Source organism: Cotesia typhae, unplaced genomic scaffold, assembly GCF_013202065.1.
Source record: "Cotesia typhae breed Kobodo isofemale line unplaced genomic scaffold, CoteBio_Ctyphae contig_5, whole genome shotgun sequence".
Taxonomy (NCBI): Eukaryota; Metazoa; Arthropoda; class Insecta; order Hymenoptera; family Braconidae; genus Cotesia; species Cotesia typhae.
This window is the reverse complement of record NW_027423757.1, coordinates 10,991,410-11,009,603: the sequence shown is the minus strand read 5'-3', so window position 1 is coordinate 11,009,603 and position 18,194 is coordinate 10,991,410. Positions and strand designations below refer to the sequence as shown.

Sequence of the window (18,194 nt, the reverse complement as noted above, 5' to 3'; positions counted from 1 at the left end):
TGTTAAGTTAGTGAAAATTAAGTTAGCCAACATTTAAAAATTTTTTTTATTGAAAAAATTATTACAAAAAAATAAAAAAAAAATTTCATTTGTAAAAAACATGAAAAATTGTAAATGCAATTTTTAAAAATGTTTTTTTGTTTTAATTAGATTATTGAAAAAAGTTCCAAAAATGAAATTATAGCAAAAAAATATTTAGAAAAAATTGCATGTGTAATTTTTTTAATTTTCTACAAGTGAAATTTTTTCTTTTAATTTTTTTTTTAATAATTTTTTAATAAAATAAATTATTAGAATTTTTAAATGTCAGCTAACTTAATTTTCCTCGGCTAACTTTAGTAGTTATTTATTTATTAATAAGATATTTTTTTATTAAAAAATGTTGTGCTAAATTCAATATCATAATAATTAACTCAAAAAAAAAATTAGATAAAATAAAATTAATCCAATAAAGATTAATTGAAAATTTTACTTTCAAAAATTAAATTAAAAATTCTGTGAAAAAAATTGTCGAAAAATCTGCCAATTTTTCTATCTATCAATTTTTTTATGTCTGATATTTTTTTTATCAGCAATTTTGATAATGATAAAAAATTATTTAAACTGTCAAAATAATTCCCAAAAAATATGCAACGATAATAATTATTATTATAATGTAAAAAAAAAATTAAAAACTTGCGGTAGCTGCAAAATCTCCAGACCAGCATCTGGCTCTATGGGTCCAAGCTTCAGATCTCCAAAAAACACTAAACACCTAAAATCATAATTATTTATTAATTTTAATTTTTACTAAATATTAAATAAAATCAACGTAAAAAAATTACTTTATCACTGTTAAAATTACTGTTAAAAAATAAAAAACTCAAAATTTATAATTCAATAATTAATCTTGACAATTGTTGGGTTATAATAAATTAAACTTTTAAAAATTTAGTAATTTGTAGAAATTATCAACTCCCGGCACTCAAATAACTATTCCATACATTATTTATAATTGATTCATTAATATAATCACATTAAAAACATTAATTATTAATTCCGATAACGAGAGACACCGCGCGAGTAGTAAGTCTGAAGTTAGTGACTGAGTTACATAAAATGGCGGCGCAGTGACTGCGCAGAAAATCCGAGGGAAAAATAACTCCTCTGATTGGTTGATTCAAAAGCGCGCGAATCTAATTTTCAACCGTCAATTTTTAAAATGTTTTAAATCTATAAATGTATACATTTTTTTACCATTGAAATTATTTTTGTTATTTTTTATTACTTTTTAATAAAAAAAATTTTAAATAATTAAATAGTGAATCCTTATTTTTTATCAGCAATTTTGATAATAATAATAAAAAATTATTTAAACTGTCAAAATAATTCCCAAAAAATATGCAACAATAATAATGATTATTATAATGTAAAAAAAAAAAATTGAAAGCTTACGGTAGCTGCAAAATCTCCAGATCAGCATCAGGCTCCATGGGTCCAAGCTTCAGATCTCCAAAAAATACTAAACACCGAAATCATAATTATTTATTAATTTTTATTTTTATTAGATATTAAATAAAATCAACTTAAAAAAATTACTTTATCACTGTTAAAAAATAAAAAACTCAAAATTTATAATTCAATAATTAATTTCGACAATAGTGAGGTTATAATAAATTAAACTTTTAAAAATTTAGTAATTTATAGAAATTATCAACTCCCGACACTTAAATAACTATTCCATGCATTATTTATAATTAATTCATTAATACAATCACAATAAAAACATTAATTGTTAGCTCTAGTAACGAGAGACACCGCACGAGTGTGAATTCTGAAGTTAGCGACTGAACTAGCTAAAATGGCGGCGCAGTGACTGTGCAGAAAAACCGAGGGAAAAATAACGCCTCTGATTGGTTGATTTAAAAGCGCGCGAATTTAATTTCTAACCGTCAATTTTTAAAATGTTTTAAATATATAAAAGTTTAAATTGTTTTACCATTAAAACTATTTTTGTTATTTTTTATTACTTTTTAATAAAAAAAATTTATAATAAGTAAATAGTGAATACTTTAAATTAATAGAAATATTTTTAAAATAATACAATAAAATTTTATGACGTATTTTTTAAAATATTTTTTCTATGTATTCCTCCACCGATAATAAAATGTTCTAATAATTTTTCAAGATAAAGTAATCACATTGATAGTGTAATATATAGAGTAATTCCATCATTAAAGACTCAGTTATAGATAAGTTTTACTCCAATAACTGTGTAACTATAAAATAATTTTTTTTACTGGTGGAGACGCTTATTACGAGAGTAATTAATAAATTTTTTGATTCCAGAGAATGAACATATATAATAGCATTATGGGCTGGTTTTATAACAAGCCTGCTATTAATATCAAGTAATTTATTTTTTTTTTTTTTTTTAATTATAACATTAATAATTTTTTATTAAAAGAAACATAATAAATATGAAATAAGTTATTGAAATATTCAACAATTGATTTAATGTCTAAAATAATTTAAGCTTAATTTTATTTATCACAATTAAAAAGATTTTTGTTTGAAAAAAAAAATATGATTTTCTTTTTTGAACTTATAAATCTATAAAGTTATAACTAAAATTAGAGCTTAAATATTTTAGACTTCCTCTATTTTATAATTAATTTTATTTTTCGATGGCTAAAAATATTTTTTGAATAAAAATTTCTTCTTTTTTAATTACTAATGGAGAAAAATTTGATTGAATTCAATTTTACAATTTTATTATAAAATTTAATTTAATAAAAATAGAACAAAGAAAAAAAATTGTATCACAGTTTATATTTCGGAGGTTTCCGAGTAATTAGTCGTTAGTCCGAGATAAGGAAGTTATTTCAGTGTGGATAAACAAATGTTTCAGCGTTTAATGATCAAAAGACCTATTGACGCGCATTTTTAGATAAAGGTGTCAATGTGTGACTAATTCTTTGATAAATGATAAGTAATTGTAAAATAATAAATACTATGACGTGAATGAAATTTATTCTGATTTTATACTAAGTACTACACAGAAAAAAAAATTTACTTGAAGCAAGTAAATAATTTCGAAGTATTTATTTTTTTTGATTTGAGTAGAAAAATTATTAAACTAAGAAATTTTTTTTAATTTAAGTAAATTTTACCTCATTCAAGAATTTTTCATCTGGATTCAAGACAATCAAAATCTTCAAAATTATTTTCTTGGTTCAAGAATTTTTCTCTTGATTCAAGTTAATTTTTTTCTCAGTGACACAAAATTTTTTATTGTGTAGAATTTTTTCTTGACTAAAAATTTTATTAAAATAAAAAATTTAATATATTAATTTTTTGATAGAAAATATTTTAAAATTAAATTTATTAATTTTAGATGTTGATGGACGAGGACGCACAAGATTTGGTGGTAAGGTCCATTCGCCCCCCAGGACATCACATATTTCTTCACATCATACCCCTACATACCATACCCCAGCGCACACCCCAAGTATGTATTTCTTTAAATTAATAAATTATCAATTATCATTATCAAAAACTAAATCATTATAATTTTTTAGTCATCGTTGTTCCATCCAATAGCGGCTACCAGAAGTCCAGTTTCAAAAGCAGCCTCGCCTCTGGTTTTGGTCAAGGTCTAGGATTCGGAGCGGGCCAACAAGTCGTAAAAAGCGCCTTTGGTAACAGCGAATCATCTCACACAGTTAATCATGTATATACGAATCAAGCTGCTCCAGGTGTTCTGGCACCATCCAGTGGACAATCTGTCACTATTGTCCAGCCGGAAGAACAAAAAGGATTTCCCGTGATATATATCATCATAATTGTAATTGGCTGCGTTGTTGCATCTATTGTTCTGTTTTTACTGATAAAACTTCTCGTGAAATAAGATTTTAATTTAATTTGGTGCTGTAATTATCAAAATTCATAATTAGTAAAAGACCAATCAAATATACAGCAATCATGAATTTTAATAAAATTTTTACTATTTTTTTATGCAAAAATTTTAAAAAACTCTTAATATAATTATTTAAAAAACATTTTTTTTTTTTTTAATAAAAATAAACTTAAAAATTATTGTAAAGAAAATTGGTAAAAATAAATTTTTTTATGTAAGAATTGTAAATAGCTCTTTATATAATTTTTTGAAAAATATTTTTTTTTTTAAATAAAAATAAATTTAAAAATTATTGTAAAGAAAATTAGTAGAACAATTTTACAATTAAAATTTTCAAAAAACTATCAATGTAAATTTTTCAAAATATTTTTGTTTGCTAATTTCAGCATTGTAATTTTTAATTATTCTAAATTTTTATAATTTTAATAAATAAATAATTTCTTAAAAATCGCTTTTAATTGATAATTTTTTTTAAAATAAAAATTGCCATTGAAAATAAAGAGAAAAACATGAAATAATTAGCACGAGTAATATATATGTCTGCGAAAACTAACACTAAGAGAATTTTTTTTCTTCAATCCGACTAAACTATATTTTTTTTGGTAAGCGTTAATTTTAGCGAGGCATAAGAAAGTAAATGCGTGAGTTAGGTATCCTGTATGAGAAGCCATGTAAGGCCTGACACAGCTGGGGACTCTATATATCTGCTCAACAGTATACCGAAAGTTTGGGTATTTTCTTCTTGAGCTTCTGGTGTGAGTAGAGTTTGTCTGCATCTAGATACATTAATACTAATCCTAATACCCAGACGAGACACACCAGCAGCAGTAGAATAAGTACCAGCACGAAGAAACTATTTTTACTTTTTCTTAAGTTGTCTCATGCTCTTGCCGGGTTTTCTTTTTATACTTTTTTCGCTCCGGGGGAATAGAAAGGAAGAACTTGTCGAAATAAATTTAATAGAGTCATATGGCAGGCACGTGCTACTATCATTCGGCGATCTGAGTCTCCCACAAGGGTTATTATTAACATAAATATTAAAACAACTCGCTGTTTGATTTATTTTTCTCCGTAATTAGTCACTTTCTTCATATTTTTATCAGCAGCCCTAGTCTGTAGCAGACGATGATGATCATTAAGAAGAAGAAGAAGAAGAAGAAGAAGGTCATTAAAATAATGAACTTAATAGACAATACTATTTATTATAATTATTATTGATAAGGATATGATAAGAAGAACTGAGATAAAAATTGCCGGACAACAATATGAGCCGGCGATTAATAAAAATTATTTACTTGTACGTTTATTCCATTGAAGATGTTAATTAATCGATTGGATACTTTTTTACGACTTTAATTATTGACAATAATAATAATAATAGTAATAATAATAATAGTAATAATAATAATAATAATAATAATAATAATAATAATAATAATAATAATAATAATAATAATAATAATAATAATAATAATAATAATAATAATAATAATAATAATAATAATAATAATAATAATAATAATAATAATAATAATAATAATAATAATAATAATAATAATAATAATAATAATAATAATAATAATAATAATAATAATAATAATAATAATAATAATAATAATAATAATAATAATAATAATAATAATAATAATAATAATAATAATAATAATAATAATAATAATAATAATAATAATAATAATAATAATAATAATAATAATAATAATAATAATAATAATAATAATAATAATAATAATAATAATAATTATAATTATAATAATAATAGTAATTATAATAGTAATTATAATAATAATAATAATGATAATAGTAGTAAGAGTAACAGCAGTTGAATGATTCGACAATAGTGAGGACTAAATAATAAATAATTAATGTTAATAACAAATAATCGTGTTGTATAAACTACAAAGTACATTACAGTCTGATAAATGTGTGTAATAAAGGCACTTTAATTTATTAATGATTTAATAATAATAATAATAATTTTATTTTAATGTATTTTGTTTGGTTTCTCGGTAATTAAAAATCCGTTTGTTCCTGTGGACTCTGTAGCAGCTGTTAAATAGATCTAGATGAAGATCTGGTGATATGGTGTGCTTCTCTCCCTGGTACGATGATTCGATGATGAGTGTAAGGTGGAGCCGAGGCACCTTTAACCCCGGTGAGGCAATGCGTGATGGTTTAGGCGAAATGGTTGACGGTGGAGCTTTTTCTATTTAATTATTTCCTTAGAAGCATTTACGGTGGACGATTCCGGGACCGGATTCGTCGTACTCCTGCTTGGAGATCCACATCTGTTGGAAGGTGGACAGAGAGGCGAGGATGGAACCTCCGATCCATACGGAGTATTTCCTCTCAGGGGGTGCGATGATCTTGATCTTGATGGTTGATGGGGCGAGGGCGGTGATTTCTTTCTGCATACGGTCAGCAATACCTGGGTACATGGTGGTACCTCCGGAGAGGACGGTGTTGGCGTACAAGTCCTTACGGATGTCGACGTCACACTTCATAATGGAGTTGTAAACGGTCTCGTGGATTCCGCAAGATTCCATACCCAAGAAGGACGGCTGGAAGAGGGCCTCGGGACAACGGAACCTCTCGTTACCGATGGTGATGACTTGACCGTCGGGAAGCTCGTAGCTCTTCTCGAGGGAGGTGGAGGCGGCTGCGGTGGCCATTTCCTGCTCAAAGTCCAGGGCGACGTAGCAGAGCTTCTCCTTGATGTCACGAACGATTTCTCGCTCGGCGGTGGTGGTGAAGGAGTATCCTCTCTCGGTGAGGATCTTCATGAGGTAGTCGGTCAAGTCACGACCAGCCAAGTCCAAACGGAGGATGGCATGGGGAAGAGCGTAACCTTCGTAGATTGGTACTGTGTGAGAGACACCATCACCAGAGTCCAACACAATACCGGTGGTACGACCAGAAGCGTACAGAGAAAGCACAGCCTGGATGGCGACGTACATGGCTGGGCTGTTGAAGGTTTCAAACATGATCTGGGTCATCTTTTCACGATTGGCCTTTGGGTTCAGTGGAGCCTCAGTGAGAAGAACTGGGTGTTCTTCCGGGGCAACACGGAGTTCATTGTAGAAAGTGTGATGCCAGATTTTCTCCATGTCATCCCAGTTGGTGATGATACCGTGCTCGATCGGGTATTTCAAGGTGAGGATACCTCTCTTGCTCTGGGCTTCATCACCGACGTACGAGTCTTTTTGACCCATACCCACCATCACACCCTAGTAATCAAACAAAAGTTTTTTTTAGTCCAAGCTCGGCTGAGTAAATTAAAAAATAGTAAATTATTAATTACCTGATGTCTGGGGCGACCAACAATGCTGGGGAACACAGCTCGTGGAGCATCATCTCCCGCGAACCCAGCCTTGCACATACCGGATCCATTGTCCACAACGAGCGCCGCTACATCATCATCACACATCTTGATAGGTTTTTATTAAACTTTCTGGAAAATAAAAGAAAAAATTAGTTCCGTCACTTTTTTTATTCACTCGGTAGAAATGAAACCCAATTAATAATTAATTAATTATCAACAATCATCCACTTCGCACTAACTAATTAAAAAAAAAATAAATAAATAAAATTTTATTAAATTAAAAATCTACAACCATTCTCTAACTCTCACTCTCAAAATTTTCACAATTAATAAAGTCCAATGAGATTACTGCACAAAAAAATAATTGCACCTCACATTTAGATAATATAAAATAATAAATAAAATTGAAACAATTTTAAATAAAAATGAAACAGATAATTTTTAATTAAAAAGCAACAAAGAAAGTTTAAGTCCGTACCGTGAGCAAAATTAAAATATCAGCGACGCGCTAAAGGCGTTCGTCTTGCTAGGGACCAAGTAACGAGTGTCGTTCTAGCAGCAGTGTGGGATCCCTTTATCCATATCGGTCCGAGCCAAAAATAGTTATCCGCCCCTTACATGGAAATCTACCGGTGTACACTCTCGGTCGTCGTCGCCGCCACCCGTCCGCGTACGCATTAGTAGTCATGGTCCTTACTCCTTACACATTAGTTCGCCCTAAGAGACCGTCGAGCATTTGACGAGCGACGTCGACGGCACCGGGTCCGGCGACGCCCCCCGAACCCAAATAAGGCGCCCGCTGCCCCACTCTACGCCAGATTTCTGCTCTCAAGCTCTCTCAGACAACAAACCAAGATCCGACATCTCCATCTTGAGATTGTGCCCTCTCACTCTCTCGCTTTACCCTCCGACCTCTTCCTCGGGAGCTTTATTGGTCCCAACAGCCTAATAGAAGCCTCTGCAAATAAGCCGCTTCGCTTTCTTCCTCTTAATTAGACACCAGAAATCCCGATTTCCCATTGCATTGCTCTCGCGATCGCAAGCCTAAAAGCTCTGCTTATTCTCATTCAATCCAAACTTTCAAATTTCTTCTAAATAAATTAATTTATAAAAAATTAATCAGTTTTTTTTAATTCACATTTTTTGTGCGTTTAAAAAAATTTTATTTTATTTTATTTTATAAAAAAAATTTCATTTAATTTTTCTCGTTTAGAATTTAAAAAATCGGCTGATCAATTTAGTGTTCGATTAAATTGATATTTTTAATAAATTTAAAAGTAAAAAAAAAAAAAATTAAAAAATGGACAAAGAAGATAATAAGTTAAGGGACGTGTTGGTGTCGACTCACTGGAATTCCCTCGGTGGGCTGAGATCTCCACATCTGGAACGTTTTGCTAGTGAAGATGAAGGACCGGGACACCCCACGAAGAAATACGAGGAGAATAACGAGCCGAGCACATGGTAAATGCCAGTAGCACTGTGTGACCCTTAAAAATTCTCTCCAAACCCCATGTACACGATAATGCCTAACCGGACAAAAAATTCTCTGTTACAAATAATTTTTAAATTACTTTTTAAAGCTTGTAACAAAACTCACCGGCTGGATGAGTTAGATTATGGGTTCATTTTTATTATTTTTAATTGATCATTCATTAATTCGCTTGTTTTGGAGTAATTTAAGGAATTAAACTTTTGGTTTTAATGTTTAATTTAAATAAAAATTTAAGCTTATATAATTGTAATGTATAATTGTCAAAAAAGGAATTATGTAACCAAAAGTTTGATTCCTGGGTGAATAATAAAATATTTTTGTAGGAAGTTATTGAGCAGACGGGTTGCAATGATTAATGCCAGGCAGTGGCGGCTGTAGAATAAAACTCGATTGTTGAATCGCTGAAATAAAAATAAGTATGCATTGAGGAACTTAATTAAATTTAATTAGCTTAGAATTAGAATTAGATGGTTGTGTGTAGGGATCCGAAATGAATGTGAATTGACGGCTGTAAAATATAAGATAGTATTTATTGCATAAGATGTTGACTTATGTATATACAAAAGATGATATTTGTGCTCGAATGACAACTATTGCCACGAAACTAGCTTCATACCTGGGAAACAAGTAATGTAGCGTCGTATGTGGTATATATGTGACCAAGCGGTATACGGTAAACGCGTTGCTTATTTTTTCAATGTAGAAGAAGTAATAATTAAATTTTAATGATAAAAATTTCTGAATTAAACATCTTAGAAGCACTTGCGGTGAACAATTCCGGGACCGGATTCGTCGTACTCCTGCTTGGAGATCCACATCTGTTGGAAGGTGGACAGAGAGGCGAGGATGGAACCTCCGATCCATACGGAGTATTTCCTCTCAGGGGGTGCGATGATCTTGATCTTGATGGTTGATGGGGCGAGGGCGGTGATTTCTTTCTGCATACGGTCAGCAATACCTGGGTACATGGTGGTACCTCCGGAGAGGACGTTGTTGGCGTACAAGTCCTTACGGATGTCGACGTCACACTTCATGATAGAGTTGTAGACGGTCTCGTGGATTCCGCAAGATTCCATACCCAAGAAGGACGGCTGGAAGAGAGCCTCGGGACAACGGAACCTCTCGTTACCGATGGTGATGACTTGACCGTCGGGAAGCTCGTAGCTCTTCTCGAGGGAGGTGGAGGCGGCTGCGGTGGCCATTTCCTGCTCAAAGTCCAGGGCGACGTAGCAGAGCTTCTCCTTGATGTCACGAACGATTTCTCGCTCGGCGGTGGTGGTGAAGGAGTATCCTCTCTCGGTGAGGATCTTCATGAGGTAGTCGGTCAAGTCACGACCAGCCAAGTCCAAACGGAGGATGGCATGGGGAAGAGCGTAACCTTCGTAGATTGGTACTGTGTGAGAGACACCATCACCAGAGTCCAACACAATACCGGTGGTACGACCAGAAGCGTACAGAGAAAGCACAGCCTGGATGGCGACGTACATGGCTGGGCTGTTGAAGGTTTCAAACATGATCTGGGTCATCTTTTCACGATTGGCCTTTGGGTTCAGTGGAGCCTCAGTGAGAAGAACTGGGTGTTCTTCCGGGGCAACACGGAGTTCATTGTAGAAAGTGTGATGCCAGATTTTCTCCATGTCATCCCAGTTGGTGATGATACCGTGCTCGATCGGGTATTTCAAGGTGAGGATACCTCTCTTGCTCTGGGCTTCATCACCGACGTACGAGTCTTTTTGACCCATACCCACCATCACACCCTAGTAATTAAACAAAAGTTTTTTTTAGTCCAAACTCGGCTGAGTAAATTAAAAAATAGTAAATTATTAATTACCTGATGTCTTGGGCGACCAACGATGCTGGGGAAGACAGCTCGTGGAGCATCGTCTCCAGCGAAACCGGCCTTGCACATACCGGATCCGTTGTCCACAACCAACGCTGCTACTTCGTCGTCACACATTTTGATGCTTTGTTGTATTCAAATTCTGGAAAAAAACAAAGAACTTAAATTAGTCTCTAGCGCATCATCTTCATAAATATATATATGCATTTAAATTAATATAATAGAGTAATATAACGGTGTTAGACGAAGATAATAAATTTCACAACTCCGAGCTGTCATAGAATAATAATTAATTAAAATAAATTTCGTGTCATTTGTTACAGATGAACCGAAGAATTGACCCAGTTGCCTATAAACCGTAAGCTGCCGATGGCAAGGAGTGCCCGCAACGCGTGCAATCCTATTTTTGGTGAGCGTGATCTATGTTTAGCCGAAGCGCGGACGCTCCCTATAAGTTCAAGCAGCGGAGATTATGAACCCCTCCGACGCCGCAAAGCCAAGCAACCACCAACCTCGCTCGGTACTCTCTATATACTATCATCACTTCTCTACATACTTCTAACAGTTTAGTTATAATGGCTCGCGTGCCAAAATTATGCTTCTGCAAAACGATCAAGAGATTCCCAATCCGGCCAAAGACCCTTCGCCCAACTCTATATCTCGCCTGACTCAACTTTAGCTTTTTCTGCTATTAGTCATAACTCGTCACACCATTTTAACCCCCGTTTCAAACTTCCTCTTTATTTTATTCTACTTCCAACTACTTATTTACTCTCCGAACTTCTACGAACTAGAACCAGCTCCACCCAACTCCGCGAATTCTTCAGATTTTTTTTCACTTGCTCACTACAAAGTCGCCTGCCAAATCTATTTCAAATTACTCACATCAAACACGCAGCTAATTTTCTTTTCTCCGATTTATTCCAAAACTCAATCAAATTTATTGAAATTAAAAAAAAAATAAATTTTTTTTTTAATTTCATGAATTAAAAAACGAACGCGTGAAAATATAATTTTATAATCGGAAAAATTTTTCCAGGAATACGTACCGTACACAGAACAGAGTGTGGTGGCGTCTGTGGTGAAGAGCGTCGCGACGTCGAATATATGCTCTCGTCCAGCCGCCCCCGCATTTCCGTACATCAAAATTCACCCGACAGGCACGAAAAAGGCGTGTATCACGATGCGCCGCGATGCTCTCCGAACTAGGCGACCCCATCCTCCTGGATTATCCAACTTTATTTTTCATCACACACTCGGAGTACGCAATGCTTTCTCTATAGAGCTTTTCTTCTTTACCTAAATTCTACATCGACACTCAATCCAATGAACGTCTATTTTTAATTATCATTATCTCAAATCCAATTCCATGGCTCACATTTTTTTTACACCGTTGCAACATCTTGCTCTATTTTTTTTAAAGCTTCAATTTAAAATTTACGAAAAAATATTTATAGTTAATAACTGCTTCAAAGATTATTCATTTTTTTATGCTTCATTATTTTTGCTGCATGTAATTTCCAATTTTGTGATACTCAATTTAGTCATTGCTTCGAAAATGATTTATTTTTGGATATTAATAAGTATGTAAAAATTAATATTAAAATATGAATAAGTAATTGATGATTAAAAATAGAACATTTATTATTTTTATTAAATTAATAAAGTAAAGAAAAAATTTTTTTACTTTAAATTTAGTAAATTTTTAATTTTTAGTTTTAATAATTAAAAATTATAAATAATTAAAATATTATTGTATTTATTTTTAATTGTAAATTTTGTCAAAATTAAAATTAATTTCAAAGGATAATTTTAATTGCAAAAATTACATAAAAATTTTAATACTAAAAAACTCTACCTAGTTTTTTTTTTTTTAATTAATAAAATTACTGTGTCCTTTTAAAAATTTGTAAAATTTATTATTAATTATTACTACGCTTTTATTTCCAAAATTTTATAAATTGTAACATTAAAAAAATTATTTACGGCATATAAAATAATTAAAATCAATTATTTTATCATATATCTCTAAATCAATCATCGCCGATGTTCCAACATCCTATACAACTCAAATCATTTATGAAGAAACTCAATTATGAAACAAGGTGAGTTACTAATTAAAGATTTGTTTAAATTTTCATTGCCAAATAATTGCGCAACGCTAATCTTGAGTGAATTTTTATTGTCCTTTTTAGGTAGCGGCGCCGGCAATTTTAGTTTCAAAAACACAAACTGTCAACAAAGGAGAAATCAAGTCCTTGAAAAGAACAAAAATAATTTTTTAGATAATAATTTTGTAAACAAAAACTACTCATTTTGGTCAACATTTTTTGATGTCAGTATTTGTCTTATTTTTAATAATACTTCTGATAATTTTTTTAATTTTTTTATAGTAAAAATTAATTTAAAAAATTATTAGATTAAAGTTAGCTACCACTTGACAATTTTTTAATTTTTTTTAACAAAAAAATTATTTTTAAAAAATTAAATTTTTAATTTTTTTAAATTTCTACAAGTCCATTTTTTTAATAATTTTTTTTTGCTATAATTTATTTAAAAAAAATTTTTTTTTAATTGTAAAGTGACAGCTAAATTTGTCATTAAAAAATTACATTTTTAAAAACTTAAAAAAATTATAAATTTTTTCAATCTAAATTATTTTTTAAAAAATTTTCAACTGTCATTATTTTTCTGTAATTTTTCATAAAAAAAAAAAAGCGACAATTAATAAAAATATAAATAATAAATAAGCCAAAAATTTTTATTTATTTTCACAGTAAATTTTAAAAAACGCAGCGTCTATTTAAGTTCTGTCTATAAATAAATAGATCGAACAAATAAAAAAATATTTGTAAATTAAAAAATATACATTTCGCATCTTGAAGAGGTAACAACACAGCGTGATATATGTAAACAACGGCGCAAGGTCGGACAGGTAGGCAGACGTCACAACAGAGTAGTTATTTTAACTTGATGGCTCGTTTTATTATATTGAAACAGTACATAGCCGCGTACTGTCAGTTGATCTCGCCATACCGAGTCATACTCGGTGCTGTCTATCCATCCAACAAATTGCAATGCTCTGTTACTCATACGATTAATATAGTTTCAGTTGCTTTGAAGAAAATTTATGTAATAATCATAATTTATATTCAAAAATAATTATTACATTAAATAAGAGATTTTTATTAATAATTAAGTAATAAATTTTTAAAATATAAATAAATTTTTAGAGAGTCTTGATTAATTTTAAGAATTTCGAATGAAAAAAAAAAAAATGAAATATTTTTGTATGACCTAGTTGTAAGTATTAATAGACTGTTTTTGTAATCAATGAATAGTTTTAATAAAAAAGGAACGTGCATAGTAGAGAAGAAAAATAAATAGTCGAGAGTAGAGGTACGGGGTGATTTCCAAAAATAAAAACGAGAAGAGACCAACGAGGAGAAGACTTTTAAGTATAATTTTAAGCGATGTAGAATAAAAATAGTCATAATTTGTAAAAGTAGGAGGAGGAGGAGGAGGAGGAGGAGGAGGAAAAAAAAATCACGGTGATATATATAATTTAGATTTATATTTGGCTGGCGAATAAATTGACATTATATAATAATATAATAATGATAATAATTATATATAATAATATAATGTATAGTATTTACAAAATAAATAATAGTATTTTATTGTAGACATACATAAATATAATAGTAATATTAATATTAATATAATAATAATATTATAAGTAGTATAGAGATTTAATAGTTGTACAGAATAGATGGTTAATTCATTATTTTAAGATATAGATTCTTAGAGATATAATTTTTGGTCGAGTATTGTATTCCAAGATCAGACGAAGAACAGGTGGAAGTGTCTTACGTTACAGATAAGAAGCGCCGCGGTACCAAAAGTCGGGGAGAGACGATGCGCCTTTGGAGTTTCTTCAGATATAATAGTATAGGTTTGTTAAAACTCGCGAGGTGGACCCAGGTGAGCCGTTTCGTGAGAGCTGGGATCGACGAAATATATTCCAGATTCCTGGGCACCTGGAGTGACTGAAGAGGACGTCCAAGAGGTGGGTGATCAGAGGTCCAAGGGTGCAACGTCGGGAGATGGAGGTGAGCGGGCTCTGGTACCGCGCTGTGACGGAAAACGCAGGCTTCTGTTCGCCGTCCTCGATTTGACTAGGTGTCCGTGTACTCGCCCTTCAAATACTGAGAGTTGACGAGGTCGTTCGGGCCCAATGCTCGCTGTGACGCGCGGAGCATGAAACGCATGAGAACGAGACGCGGACACAAGGTTGAAGGTAAGGATAGAGATGTTGAAGGAACGTGATTGCTGGCAATACGATGACTCAGGATGGTGAGATGATATCTTTATGATTGTACGTGGGCTGACGAGTGGATCGCTGACATTGGACGAGGTCTATTGTAATTACAATGCCATCGGACGGTTGTACTTTGGTTTGTAAATTGTTATTGTCCGTGAGCCCGATGGACTGTTGAGATGGTACGTGGATTAAACATCTTAGAAGCACTTGCGGTGAACAATTCCGGGACCGGATTCGTCGTATTCTTGCTTGGAGATCCACATCTGTTGGAAGGTGGACAGAGAGGCGAGGATGGAACCTCCGATCCATACGGAGTATTTCCTCTCAGGGGGTGCGATGATCTTGATCTTGATGGTTGATGGGGCGAGGGCGGTGATTTCTTTCTGCATACGGTCAGCAATACCTGGGTACATGGTGGTACCTCCGGAGAGGACGTTGTTGGCGTACAAGTCCTTACGGATGTCGACGTCACACTTCATGATAGAGTTGTAGACGGTCTCGTGGATTCCGCAAGATTCCATACCCAAGAAGGACGGCTGGAAGAGGGCCTCGGGACAACGGAACCTCTCGTTACCGATGGTGATGACTTGACCGTCGGGAAGCTCGTAGCTCTTCTCGAGGGAGGTGGAGGCGGCTGCGGTGGCCATTTCCTGCTCAAAGTCCAGGGCGACGTAGCAGAGCTTCTCCTTGATGTCACGAACGATTTCTCGCTCGGCGGTGGTGGTGAAGGAGTATCCTCTCTCGGTGAGGATCTTCATGAGGTAGTCGGTCAAGTCACGACCAGCCAAGTCCAAACGGAGGATGGCATGGGGAAGAGCGTAACCTTCGTAGATTGGTACTGTGTGAGAGACACCATCACCAGAGTCCAACACAATACCGGTGGTACGACCAGAAGCGTACAGAGAAAGCACAGCCTGGATGGCGACGTACATGGCTGGGCTGTTGAAGGTTTCAAACATGATCTGGGTCATCTTTTCACGATTGGCCTTTGGGTTCAGTGGAGCCTCAGTGAGAAGAACTGGGTGTTCTTCCGGGGCAACACGGAGTTCATTGTAGAAAGTGTGATGCCAGATTTTCTCCATGTCATCCCAGTTGGTGATGATACCGTGCTCGATCGGGTATTTCAAGGTGAGGATACCTCTCTTGCTCTGGGCTTCATCACCGACGTACGAGTCTTTTTGACCCATACCCACCATCACACCCTAGTAATTAAACAAAAGTTTTTTTTAGTCCAAACTCGGCTGAGTAAATTAAAAAATAGTAAATTATTAATTACCTGATGTCTTGGGCGACCAACGATGCTGGGGAAGACAGCTCGTGGAGCATCGTCTCCAGCGAAACCGGCCTTGCACATACCGGATCCATTGTCCACAACCAAAGCCGCTACATCATCGTCACACATTTTGAAGCTTGTTTATTTATCTGCAATTTAAAAATTACCAATTAGTTTTCCTCTTTTATCCAAAATTTGTTCTATCCTATCAGATTACAATTACAAGCTTTATTTAATTTTTCAAAATTATCTAATCCAACAATTTGTTTTCTTTATCTAATTTTAATCCTCTATTTTATTTAAAAAAAAAAGTGACTTTTACTCAAAAAAATCCACAATTATAATCATTAAGTAAATTTACAACACAAAATTATTTTTTTAATCCACTTAAATAAATTTCCACAGCACATTAATAGTAAAAAGCTCCACCACTAAAACTTTTAAATTCCCATCACCATTTTTTATAAAATTTTCAAAAAAATCAAATAATTATTTTCTCAACTAAAACTCAAATAAAATTAAAAATAAAAATAATAATACGTAAATTAAAATAAAAATAATTAAAAAATTTAGTAGCAAAACTACGTAAAATAAAGACGAGCAGTACTAACCGTAGAAAGAGGGTAAGAAGTGAACAAACTCGCGTCTGAGATGCGGATGAGCTCTGGAAGCTCTGACACTCGCAGATATATCGTAGGTGGGTCTCGTGCCGCCGTTACCGAAGATGGGCACGACGAGTCTCCAGGGGTGGCCAACAATCTGCCCACGCAGCTTCTGCCCACGCCCAGTAGCGCAAAAAGCCCGAAAATATTACATTAGTATAAGTAGTGCATTCGTAGTGACGGCAAGTTGTTGTTACTTTTCTCAGTCCGTCTTTGGACGGCCCTGCCGCTGTCTTCAGCCTCTTCATCTTCTCCTCCTCTATCTTTTACCATCATATCTATTTTGTTGATTGAAAGTTATGCACATCCCACCCTCATTTCTCGTTTAGTTTTAAGTTATAATTAGCCCGAAAATAAGTTTACATTTTATACACTTTATTCTTTCATTATTTTATTTCCAACTGTTCCTATTTCTTCTCAACATTCCTCTGTAAAATTATAATTATTATTAAACCACCCCATATAAAATTAAAATTACAATTTCATCTAATTCAAGTCAATTGCTTAAATTTAAAGTTACTTATTTATAATCTTCTCACCTCGTTTATTTATTTATCAATCTTATATTTAAACAAACATAATCATGACTAAATAAGTCGAGGGCCTGGATTTATTTTATCTTGAACAAGATATTTCTGCCGCGGCCGCTGAAGATTAAACATCTGCGTTGTTCTAAAAGCTATGAGACGTTCCACGTGGATAGAACATAGATCAGAACTTCTTCTCGTAGATTACGATCGCAATTTTTATTGATCATTAATCATTTTATCTATTTCAACTGAAAAGAATTAAAAAAAAAAAATAAATATCCAATTTTTATCAAAGTAAGAAGAGATAAGTCGGAACTTTACTCCCAGACATTACATCGCTGTGTCAATGTATTTTTTTTTTCAACTTTAAAATAAAGCAATATATTTATTCATTCACGCGTTTAAAAAAACCGGTTTATAAAAAATTATATTCGGAATTTTAACCGGTTTGTTAACTTAATATATTTAAGGTTCAATAGTCGCATATTCTTTTATAGTTTTATTTTTTTTTAATTTATTTGTATAATCTAATTTGGAAAAAAAAAGTCACTTCCGAAGTGTATTTTTTTTTTTTAATTTAATTTGTTATTGTAAAAAATTACGGTAATTATTTACAAGTGGGGTCAATCCTATTTTGGACTGAAGCGAGGTGAAAAATTAATTTTTTAAAAATTTTTTTAGTCTGCTTGTTTTTACGGCGCATTTATGATAAAAAATTGAATTAAAAATGTTTAATTATTAGAGTATTTGTATAATATTATTCAGAGACCCTGTTATTAGCCATTTGACTGTTGGGTCGTGTAAAAAAAAATAAATAAATGAAAAATATCGTGAA

General features: G+C 32.5%; 4 protein-coding genes across 7 annotated transcripts; 1 reads left to right on the top strand and 3 right to left on the bottom strand.

Annotated features, from left to right (window-relative positions):
- The first annotated feature begins 2,210 nt into the window (after positions 1-2,210).
- Positions 2,211-4,126, top strand: LOC141530787 (uncharacterized). Of its 4 annotated transcripts, XR_012479799.1 has the most exons (5): positions 2,240-2,254; positions 2,329-2,390; positions 2,891-2,935; positions 3,377-3,490; positions 3,561-4,126. XR_012479799.1 is itself a non-coding variant. In XM_074248106.1 (4 exons), the coding sequence occupies exons 2-4, from the start codon at positions 2,965-2,967 to the stop codon at positions 3,887-3,889; spliced, it is 450 nt and encodes a 149-aa protein (XP_074104207.1). In that variant the 5' UTR covers positions 2,330-2,390; positions 2,891-2,964; the 3' UTR covers positions 3,890-4,124. The 4 variants fall into 4 exon arrangements, 1 of the variants encoding a protein (XP_074104207.1); XR_012479798.1 differs by lacking the exon at positions 2,891-2,935 and having other exon boundaries at positions 2,211-2,254; positions 3,561-4,124; XM_074248106.1 differs by lacking the exon at positions 2,240-2,254 and having other exon boundaries at positions 2,330-2,390; positions 2,891-2,971; positions 3,561-4,124.
- A 1,713-nt stretch (positions 4,127-5,839) lies between these two features.
- LOC141530980 (actin, muscle) lies at positions 5,840-7,875 on the bottom strand. Its single transcript, XM_074248393.1, has 3 exons — positions 7,717-7,875; positions 7,218-7,367; positions 5,840-7,143 (listed from the first exon to the last, which is right to left on the bottom strand). Exons 2-3 carry the CDS (start codon positions 7,341-7,343, stop codon positions 6,139-6,141), a joined length of 1,131 nt encoding a protein of 376 aa, XP_074104494.1. The 5' UTR covers positions 7,344-7,367; positions 7,717-7,875; the 3' UTR covers positions 5,840-6,138.
- A 1,366-nt stretch (positions 7,876-9,241) lies between these two features.
- LOC141530979 (actin, clone 205) lies at positions 9,242-11,751 on the bottom strand. Its single transcript, XM_074248392.1, has 3 exons — positions 11,620-11,751; positions 10,562-10,712; positions 9,242-10,487 (listed from the first exon to the last, which is right to left on the bottom strand). Exons 2-3 carry the CDS (start codon positions 10,685-10,687, stop codon positions 9,483-9,485), a joined length of 1,131 nt encoding a protein of 376 aa, XP_074104493.1. The 5' UTR covers positions 10,688-10,712; positions 11,620-11,751; the 3' UTR covers positions 9,242-9,482.
- A 2,374-nt stretch (positions 11,752-14,125) lies between these two features.
- LOC141531031 (actin, muscle-like) lies at positions 14,126-16,931 on the bottom strand. The gene is made up of 3 exons (XM_074248500.1): positions 16,779-16,931; positions 16,171-16,316; positions 14,126-16,096 (listed from the first exon to the last, which is right to left on the bottom strand). Exons 2-3 carry the CDS (start codon positions 16,294-16,296, stop codon positions 15,092-15,094), a joined length of 1,131 nt encoding a protein of 376 aa, XP_074104601.1. The 5' UTR covers positions 16,297-16,316; positions 16,779-16,931; the 3' UTR covers positions 14,126-15,091.
- Between the last annotated feature and the right edge of the window lie 1,263 nt (positions 16,932-18,194).

Excerpts from the sequence above, each read along its gene's own strand:
- LOC141530787 (XM_074248106.1), top strand. Across the intron at positions 3,491-3,560 it reads TACCCCAGCGCACACCCCAA|TCATCGTTGTTCCATCCAAT; the intron begins GTATGTATTTCT and ends ATAATTTTTTAG.
- LOC141530980 (XM_074248393.1), bottom strand. The coding sequence starts at position 7,343 with ATGTGTGATGATGATGTAGCGGCGCTCGTTGTGGACAATGGATCCGGT. Across the intron at positions 7,144-7,217 it reads TTGGTCGCCCCAGACATCAG|GGTGTGATGGTGGGTATGGG; the intron begins GTAATTAATAAT and ends TTTGATTACTAG.
- LOC141530979 (XM_074248392.1), bottom strand. The coding sequence starts at position 10,687 with ATGTGTGACGACGAAGTAGCAGCGTTGGTTGTGGACAACGGATCCGGT. Across the intron at positions 10,488-10,561 it reads TTGGTCGCCCAAGACATCAG|GGTGTGATGGTGGGTATGGG; the intron begins GTAATTAATAAT and ends TTTAATTACTAG.
- LOC141531031 (XM_074248500.1), bottom strand. The coding sequence starts at position 16,296 with ATGTGTGACGATGATGTAGCGGCTTTGGTTGTGGACAATGGATCCGGT. Across the intron at positions 16,097-16,170 it reads TTGGTCGCCCAAGACATCAG|GGTGTGATGGTGGGTATGGG; the intron begins GTAATTAATAAT and ends TTTAATTACTAG.